The 9,627-nt window shown below is 40.4% G+C and overlaps 1 protein-coding gene across 1 annotated transcript in view; it reads left to right on the top strand.

Moving 5' to 3' along the window:
* LOC102195523 (CUB and sushi domain-containing protein 3-like) overlaps positions 1–9,627 on the top strand; it is a 230,622-nt gene that overhangs the window by 156,329 nt on the left and 64,666 nt on the right. The window contains exons 39-45 of the mRNA XM_005743207.1: positions 786–855; positions 2,555–2,671; positions 2,863–3,072; positions 4,754–4,942; positions 5,903–6,080; positions 8,351–8,496; positions 8,860–8,940. Of these exons, the coding sequence (XP_005743264.1) occupies positions 786–855; positions 2,555–2,671; positions 2,863–3,072; positions 4,754–4,942; positions 5,903–6,080; positions 8,351–8,496; positions 8,860–8,940 (991 nt within the window). The remainder of the gene's footprint in view (positions 1–785; positions 856–2,554; positions 2,672–2,862; positions 3,073–4,753; positions 4,943–5,902; positions 6,081–8,350; positions 8,497–8,859; positions 8,941–9,627) is intronic.

Here is a 9,627-nt window from a genome sequence, read left to right as displayed (position 1 = left end):
CATTGCCTCCCTGCTTGCATGTTTGTGTAAGTGTGAGTCCTAGTGTGTTCGTTACAAAGCAGCTTTAACTTCTTCCAATCCTGCCTGAGTAGATTCAGTGGCTGTGGCGTTTTGAGCTGTAGAACCTTCCAAGGCCACAGGCGATGGATTGTGTTAACAGTCGCCTCGCTAATCCCACACCGATTTTTCTTCCCAGCTCGGGCATTCTCTTCTTTTCATATCCTCTCTGGACTAACCAGCAACTTCTTACACACATCTTCAGGCTGAGTGTCTGAACACCAGAAATAGACTTGAGGCGGGTGTAGTAACAAAAGCAACAGTATGGATGAGTCTTTTGAGTTTAGTTTAGTGTGTGAGTGCGCAGTATAGCTATGTTTTTTCAGGCGTGATGTTAGTGTACAGGTTTTTGGAGAATCACCCTGCATGTATGCATTTTACAAACATGCAGGCAAATTCCATTAATGCTCTGAATATTAACCATCACATTTAGATTCCCTTTTTTGTATTCAACACAATTATGTTTGCAGATTTTTTTTTTTTCTGTTCTTATCTCGGGGTGCTTACTCCCATTGTATACCTAGCAGCGAGAACATCCTGCCCTACTCTTGATATTTACACACAAGAAGGGGATTTTCACTAAATCCAAAGATCCATAGGACAGAGATAAAATATACTGGGGTCACCTGCTGGTTTGATCTCATCGTGTTCCTTTTCATTTTTAACTTCACAGTGTTTTGCTGAAAGGGAATTGACAGTAAACAGTTTTTGTTTGTTTTCTTGAACAGGGTAATGCATATATTACCTGCATGCCTGGTCCTGTCAGAAGATGGAATTACCCCGTACCTCTGTGCTTAGGTAATGTATTATCGCATACAGTCTGACAGCTCTAGTGACAGCATTTCAATGAGGTGATATTGTTGACAACAAACCCATATTTGTAGCAGCAAACTCAAACTAGATCTTTTTCTTTCCCATTTTTGCCGTTCAATTTTTCTCATTGACTCGTTTATCTTTCTTCTATCTTCTCCTTATTTATATTTCTCTCATACTAATATTTTTCTCATATACAATGACCCGATAGCTCAGCAGCCTCAAAGAGGGCATTTTATTGTATTAGGAGAATTTTATTGTGCGATCGGGGGGTTGGGAGGTGTGATGGCTGGGAATAGATGCCTTGAGGGGGTTAGGGATTATGAATTTTCTGCTTTCCCCTTCGGTTGAAAATCAATAAGGCTTTGCACCATCTGAGTGTGCTGTTTGATTTCTGATACTCCTGATGAGACTCCCTTGTCTCCCCCGACACTTCCTCTCAAGTTGATTGTCACAGTGATAGTTTCCAGAGATTACCAACGAAGAACTCCACATTCTCTTTGACGCCTCGCTGTTCGCTTGCACCCTGCTCCTCTCAGTTATATACATATACATAAACATATGCAATGTGATAAATGCACTCTTGCACACACAGACAAAACTGCACGGTTACTCAAAGAGCTCTTTGTGTAAATACTCTGTTCCTGTGGTTTTCATCGTTCACTGCAGACATAAATCCCGGCTTTGCTGTCGATAGGCATGTTCTCGGATGTGTGCGTTCACTCGTTAGCTTAAGTCTTCTCTCGTTTACAGTACATACGCTTCCCTGAACACCCCAGGATCTGTATTCATTTTGTTTGCTGATAAACCCACATCAAAGGCTTTGGATGCCCCTGCACCAAACGTATAACACCCTTTTAAGTGCCTCTCGTCTTCTCTTTTATTTCATACACAAGCAGGTCAAGCCCGTCCCCCCTCCCCACTACCAGGAACGCAATTACCTCCCAAGATAGTTTGTGCCTCATTTTGGTCTTGGTTGATAGTCCCCAAAGAAATAGCAGCAATATCACTTGCGTTCTCCACCATTTGCCACACAAATGCGCCTGTTGGGGTTGTGATGGGAAAAGCAGGAATGATTTAGTTTTAAGATTATAAGATTACACCACCTGGGTGTTCATGTAAGACTAGGTTGTGTGTCACAAGAGAGGGGTATAACCTTCACAGCAAGCTAAGTGTTCTCTAATGCACTCAGTCAAACAAGAGAGGGTGGGGTGTTGCAGGTGGGAGGTTGAAGTAATCACCTTCACCACTGAGCAAAACTGAGTTAGACTATTGAATAGTGACTCTCTCATTTATTTTGATTTAAAGCACCACTGAGCAAGGAGGGTGCCTTGGTCTGCTTGTTTTTTTTTCCAAGAAGAGATGGACAAGCACAAGTCAAAGACATAAACCAACAGACAAAGACCCTTCTCTGCTCTGCACAAAAACACACACATATATATATATATATATATATATATATATATATATATATATATAGACTATACATGTATATTAAGAATGTGTAGGATACACATGCACAACATACTTTATGCGTGTGCTGAAACTTTCACTCACACAAAGACACAGTGCTCTTTGCCCTCCCTGAATATGCAGCCCTCTAGTCATTGTTTTTCTTTGTTTTCCCACTGAGCTGCTCCATGGAGAAGTGACATGTTCTTTCTCCTTGGTTGGTCTCCCTCAGCTCAGTGTGGCGGCTCCATGACAGACTTCAGCGGCGTCATCCTCAGCCCAGGCTTTCCAGGGAATTACCAAAGCAGCCTGGACTGCAGCTGGAGTGTTCAACTCCCTATTGGCTTCGGTCTGTAACCTCTTCTCTCTCTTCTCCTGTGTAACTCAACAAACTGCTAATTTCAAGCATGTATAAGTACTAGTGTGTATAAAAGTGTAATACAATATTTGACAGGAATAGCCACTCTTTGCTCTCTTTTACTTCATTCATGTGCTCTTGGGTCTACCTCTTCCATTAACCTTCTCTTTCCTCTTCTTTAGGGATCCATCTCCAGTTTCTGAACTTCTCCACAGAGCCTGTTCATGACTATTTGGAGATCCGCAGTGGGAGCCTTGAGACAGGAACAGTGATTGATCGGTTCAGTGGCCCCACGCTGCCCAATCCTCTCTTCAGCACCACCCATGAGACTACTCTGTTCTTCCATAGCGACTACTCCCAGAACAAGCCCGGCTTCCAAATTGTCTACCAGGGTGAGAGAGAAAAACAGTGTAGCCTAAGAGGACGTGCATTGTTGTCCTTATTTTCTGTTCTGTGTGTCTACACATGCACGATATATGTACATATTATATTGTCATGCAAGTATGAGCTGTATGTGAAAGTATCTTTTAAAAGTTTAGGCTTCTGAATGTTTTCTAGCTTTTCAATTTTTTTTCTTTTATCACAGTTATTGAGAATTTGCTAAAGGTACAGCATGTCTCCAAAGCACAGTAGGTACACCTCACGAGCACTGGGTGCTGTCTCTCAGAATGCCCCTGGAGGTTAGCCAATCAGAAAAAAACAGGGAACATTTAGGGAGAGTACCTTAAAGAGACAGGAGCTAAAATGGCACGTCTCAGATAGACAGTGAACTGAGGGGCTGCATAAAGGCCTAATATGAGATAAGTTTTTTTTGTTTGTTTGTTTTGTTGTTGTTTTTTAACCATGTAAAGTACAGCATCAAAAATAGTCATAACAAATGATAACCAAGTGTCCATATCATGATTTTAGGTCTTTCCCTGTACTGTAGTCTGTTAGATATTTTGCTCATATAATAGGTTTGCAAAGCGTAAGAAGGTGAGGTATTCTCTTCAAAAGTAAAGACTACCCCTGTTGAACAGCCCACGCTTTTCCTTTGTGACTTATTTACATCACTATAACACCCTGGCAAAATTTGGTGACTCTGTCCCCACAACAATGAAGTAAGTAATATTAGGATACACAGACAGTCAAAGCGAGGCACACAAAAAGATTAAAGTAAATAAGAGCATTAAGTGCCATAATAGGCAACAGAAAAATACAATAAGACACATTAAAACAGACGAAAGGTTTAAAATAAATAAATAATGATTAAATACAAATTCTCAGTAGAAAGCCTGTTCAAACAAAAGCAAAATCCTTAGATGCCTAGTGTTCACACAATGTGCAAATAATATGGCTAAATTTATTATCTGTTTGTTTCTCTCCTGCTCTATGTCCTCACATGTATGTATGTGTTTTATTACAACCAGATTCAACTATTCTCATTCACGTAATTTTCCAGTTTTTGCTGTGAGCCAGCAGAACGATAAATAGTCACTCTTATGCAGCTCATCAAGGCTAATTTCAAGACATTTTCCAACCTGCTACTGTGCATTACTAAAATCCATGTGTTACAACAGGGATGTAACAGTGTTACCTGTCAAAATCAGTAGTACCTAAGTTAAAGAAAACAGATTTGATGTGATGGATGCAACATTTACATATAAGATGAAATTTAGAGGCTAAAGGATATAAACATTTTCTTAGCAGGTGGCAGTTTGTAGGGCTTTGCTCGTTATATGCATTTAATCATTGTTTTTAATCAATTTTTAATCAAAGTTAAAATTATGAGATTTTAAATAAGCTTCCTATGGTCACTTTGAAATTGGGTTTTGCAAGTGACGTGAAAGAAGATTGAAGCGCTCTCTAACAGGACACGTAAAAGCCCATTAGGTACAGACAAGGGAGAAAGTTTTGTAATTAGGTATACACAGCAGTTTCTTCCACTGAGGTTGTAGGATTAAAGAAAACCTTTTGCATTTTCTGAAACATTGCATACCACATGTCCTTGAAGATTATTATTTTTACCCCAGTGTTGAATTCTGTGTTTTATGATCCTTTTTGTCTTGGATGGGTTTTACTTTCCCCCCCCAGCATATGAGCTACAGAGGTGCCCAGACCCACGGCCGTTTCGTAACGGCATAGTGATCGGACAGGACTACAGCGTGGGGATGACCATTTCCTTTGAGTGCCTGCCAGGTTACACTCTTCTTGGAGAACAGTCGCTCACATGTCTGCATGGAATCAGCAGAAACTGGAACCACCCCATCCCCCGCTGTGAAGGTGAGTGCCTTAGGTCCCCTCTAAGCTCAGCAGTGTCCTTGCACCAAGTGTCATTCATATGCAGAAAAAAATTGGCACTCGATCTATTCAGTGTCTAAATGTTTCCTATGAATTTCTTATATTTGGTGAATCAACATATTCTGTTTATTCATCTCAAAATGTTCTTTCATGTTTCTGGTTTTAAAATCAGTAGGGAAATATTTAAATATTTGTGCAGCTAACTAAAGTAAAGGTGAAGATTCCTTTCCATTACAAAAAAAATGTCTTTGTTATTTTAAATAGTTCATTTTATAATAGAATACAGTCTGCTTGTTGTGCTGTCTTTTACTCTGGCACATCAAAGCATGAGACTCACCAGCTATTCAACACTATTTTACTGAACTATAAACTGATGCTTAGCGATTATAATGATACATGGAGCATCTTCAAGTCTTTAATGCAAATCCGAACATGCTGGTCTTTTATGTAATTCTAAAGGAGTCGCCTTAGATGTCACTCAGGTACGCTAAACAATCTTTCATCAGTTAAACGATGCAACAGCAGACTTTATAAGACCACACGATAGTTTTATATTTGCCTTAAAATGTTGTTTTGGTTCTTACATGCTGTATTGCTCCTGTCAGGTTTACAGCACTTCTTTTTTTTATCCTGTGGGTAATGCTTTGGCTTTGACTCCTAGTTCAAAGTCAGATTTAAGCATCTAAGGGGGTTTGATAGAGGGAGTTTAGCTGTCAAAATCAGTCATCATCATTACTTCACAACAGCCAGTAACCATTCCTTGCATTTGTGTCTAACAGGTGCATTCTTCCCCCCAGTATCTGGGTGATAACCCAATAACACGCCGTTATGGTTTATTTTATCAACTGTTAGTGGCAATACAACCATAAAAGCTTTTATCACTTGAGGTATGACTGGCTTTCTATTTTTGTCCGACATTGCTTTCTCTCTTCCCTCCTCTAGCTCTGTGTGGTGGGAATATAACATCCATGAATGGCACAATTTACTCTCCTGGACACCCAGCCGAGTATCCACACTTCCAGGACTGCATGTGGACCGTCAGAGTACCCCCTGGGTACGGCATCTACATAAATTTCTCCGTTATCAATACCGAGCCAATCTACGACTACATCACTGTGTGGTAAGCCCTCATTTCTCTCTCAGTATGACATTATTTATCAATCATCAGCTTATAGCACTCATGAAACGCATGACTTTGAGGGAGAGGTATCCTGGACCAGTTGTCAGCCCATCATAGGGTTCACACAGAGAGACAGACATCCACACCTAGGGCCAATTTACATTCACCGGTTAGTCTAACATGCAGGTCTTTGGACTGTTGGAGGAAGTTGTAGTACCTGCAGAAACCCCACACAGACAAACACAGAATGGTGCTAGCCAAATGTCTCGAGACATTCTTGCTGAATAACGAATTAATTTGAGCTTTACAAAGCAAACATGTTTTGAGGCCAGTTAAGTGAGTTACGTTCACAGCTTATGACAACAACCAGACATGACAACAAATATTGTGAAAATATGTCCTGACATTTACGCCTTTCTTTTACTAACAAAATCTTTTTCCATCCTTCTGTACAACTAGATTGTTTTTATGTGACTAACTAACTAAAAGAAATTCAAGTCTGAATCACTGCGCTCCCTTTCTTTACTCCCCCAAACTTTTGCTTTTACTTTAGATCCCCCAGCAAGTGTACCATAAAAGACAGAAATGTGTATCAGCATGAAAACATCAACTTTGAGTTGCTTGGGATGTCTGTTTACAATTGAGAAACTTTACAGATAGTTGTACGACAGTAAACAATACTACCTGCCTCCTGTCACTCCAGCCACTATCTCCCCATCTGCCCTTTTCCCTGTATCTTTCTGCATCCTCTCTGTTGTCTGAGGTAGTCATAGAGCGGCCCTCATGGGTAATAAGGGAGGGAAATGCCTTCCAGCATCCAGGGCTGCCATTGATGGTATGGGAGGAGGGAGCCGCTGGCACTACTGTTTTCAAATCAAATGGCGCATAAACAATCTGTCCCTTGATGGTAACATTTTGTTTCCCTGCCTGACTGCTGTCTCTTATTTTGTTGATCTCTCTTAAAAGAAACTGCAGTAAGACTTCCAGTATATACAATATTTAAGGTGAACAAATATAACAAAAAAAACCCCATTTAGTGTGATTTAGAAAAGAAAGCCTGGAGCTGCTTGAAAGTGCCAGTAATTAAATACATTTCTCTTGTTAAAAAATAACATTTATACATAATAGAAAAGTGCTGTCTTCTGGTGAATTTTTTATGCCCAAAGAAAAGTACTGTTTGGGTTGTTTTTGCATGCTAACATGATATTTTACTCCAGACATAGATCACGGCCATGCACCTGCAAGGGTTTGAAAGTTCTCTGTGCTCTCATTAGGGCAGCTGATTCTCTGTTTTAGAGCTGCTAGCTAATGCATGGCTCAGAAATGGCTTCACTGCTAATGACAGCTTCTATTATTACCCCACAGCCATCCACCAATTCGTCTTTTCATCTTTCAGCAGGGGAACATGTTGTCCATAAATGTAGTTTAATGTTGCAGTAGGGATATACAGATTGCTGTCAGTAAATTTCCTGAGAAATCTCAGGAAAAGCCTTTCCTAACTCTAAAGCTAATCCAGTGAGTCAAATAGCAAACCCTAATTACCGTTCAAGATATAACGTGTCACAATATCCAATCCAGCGTCTATCTATTCATCCATTTTAGACGCTTTCTCCAGGCTCTATCTGGGGCATCTTGAGGTCCACCCAGGCCAGCTGGAATGTATAAGTATGTTCTGGGTCTGCCTTGGGGTCTCCTCCCAGTCAGACGTGCCGGATGTCTCTTCAGGGAGGCATGCTAGAGGCTTCCTAATTAGGTATCTTGTCTTTCTTTAACTGCCACTTTTCAGGAGAGGTCCACTCAACCAAACAGTTCTAATGCTTTTGTAATGCTGTAACCCCAACCTACGCAGGCTGCTTATGCTAGCTTTCTTTACTCATAAATCAAGAATTTTATCCTGAGGCTGAGCTCCAGCTCAAACAAGATACTTCAGTACACGCCATTCCTTCAGTTCCACACTTCCCAAATCCTCAAAGTGTGACGTTGTCCAAGAGATGCCTTAGACATGGCATCCGTGTAATTAGGATGATGGGTTTTTTGTTTTTTTTATTGAATTGAATTATGCTCAATACATTTTTATATATCTTTGACTCTTGATTGCTGAGAAACATTTTGGAGTCTGTCAGGGGACACGCTGACCTGCTCTTTGATTCCAGCAACTTGTTAAAGCAAACTGGTGTTTAACCAGAAATGATTTTCTGTTTCTGCCTCCCTCCTTTCTCCACCCTTCATTTCTTTCCTTTATTTTCTCCACCTCTATATTTCTGCACTAGGGACGGACCTGACCAGAGCTCGCCCCAAATCGGTCAGTTTAGTGGCAGCTCTGTACAGGAGGGCGTGTCCACCACTGCCAATCAGGTCCTCATCAAGTTCCACAGCGACTTCAGCACCAGCGGCTTCTTTGAGCTACATTATTTCGGTAACGTCTCCTAACTTAAGTGGAGACCTCATGCCTAACCTAAGTCTTCTCAATACCTTCTGTCATAGCATTGCTTCCAGCTCTAATGATAAATGATAAATGCAGTTTAAAGCTTTTTTTTTCTTGCGCTATTAAAACACCCTTTCAAAGAGGAGCTGATTAATAATAAAACGCTCCCTATCTCAACTAAATTAGTGATTGTTTTTTGATGATCATGAACAGTGATAGGTGGCAATTTCTGATCTAATCAAGTTTCATTATGATGGGAGAGACACCGTTTGCCTCTCTTTATTTCTGCCTTCAAATGCGCACACAGCACTCACTCTGTTCAAGGATTCAGTTTTTTTGCCCTTTCCCCAACAGCGTACCAGCTGAGAACATGTCAGCCACCCCCTCCTGTTGCCAACGCTACGATTTTAACAGAAGATGATGAGTTTGAAATAGGTTTGTCTTATTTTATTTGCTTGTTTACCAGCCAGAGACAATGTGAAGTGAAATCAGTTTGCAGTAGGCAGATTATTTGTGTGTATGTAATTATATATAAGTAACTATGTATACAAACACTGGTATACACATATCTTTTAAATATATGATTTCATTTAAATGAAAAATGTGTTCCTTCTTGCACTTTGCTCTTCGTTTTCATCTTTCTCTACTCGCGTTTGAAATTTTCTATCTATTCATGCTCCGTGCATTAAAGTATTAATTTGAGGGTAAGGCTAATTAGCTCTTCTTATAAGCTGTTTGTATTTTCAGTGTTCATAATTGATTAGGAAAGTGAAGTGGAAGTCGTGTGGCTAGTGGCGGCTTCACTTTCTGTCTTTAAAATTGAGTGTGTGTGTGTGTGCATGGGCTTCTGCCTAACTTCTATAATGTAATGAAGTGCCTTCAGTATTCTGGCTAGCTAAGGGGATGTCAATCTTCATTACAAAATGTGTTGCTGATTACTGTTTCAAGTGCTGCGACTGAGGAGTTTTTTACTAGCATAGCTTTGTGTGGAAGTATGTGTGTGTTTGTGTTTGAGTTGGACTATTAACAGAAATGTTTTGCACATCCCCTCCTCCTTTGTGTGCACGTGTGTGTGTGTGTGTGTGTGTGTGTGTGTGTGTGTGTGTGTGTGTGTGTGTGTGT

This window comes from Pundamilia nyererei, unplaced genomic scaffold (genome assembly GCF_000239375.1).
Source record: "Pundamilia nyererei isolate P.nyererei 1_Seehausen unplaced genomic scaffold, PunNye1.0 scaffold00128, whole genome shotgun sequence".
Taxonomy (NCBI): Eukaryota; Metazoa; Chordata; class Actinopteri; order Cichliformes; family Cichlidae; genus Pundamilia; species Pundamilia nyererei.
This window is presented reverse-complemented; position numbering and strand designations above follow the sequence as displayed.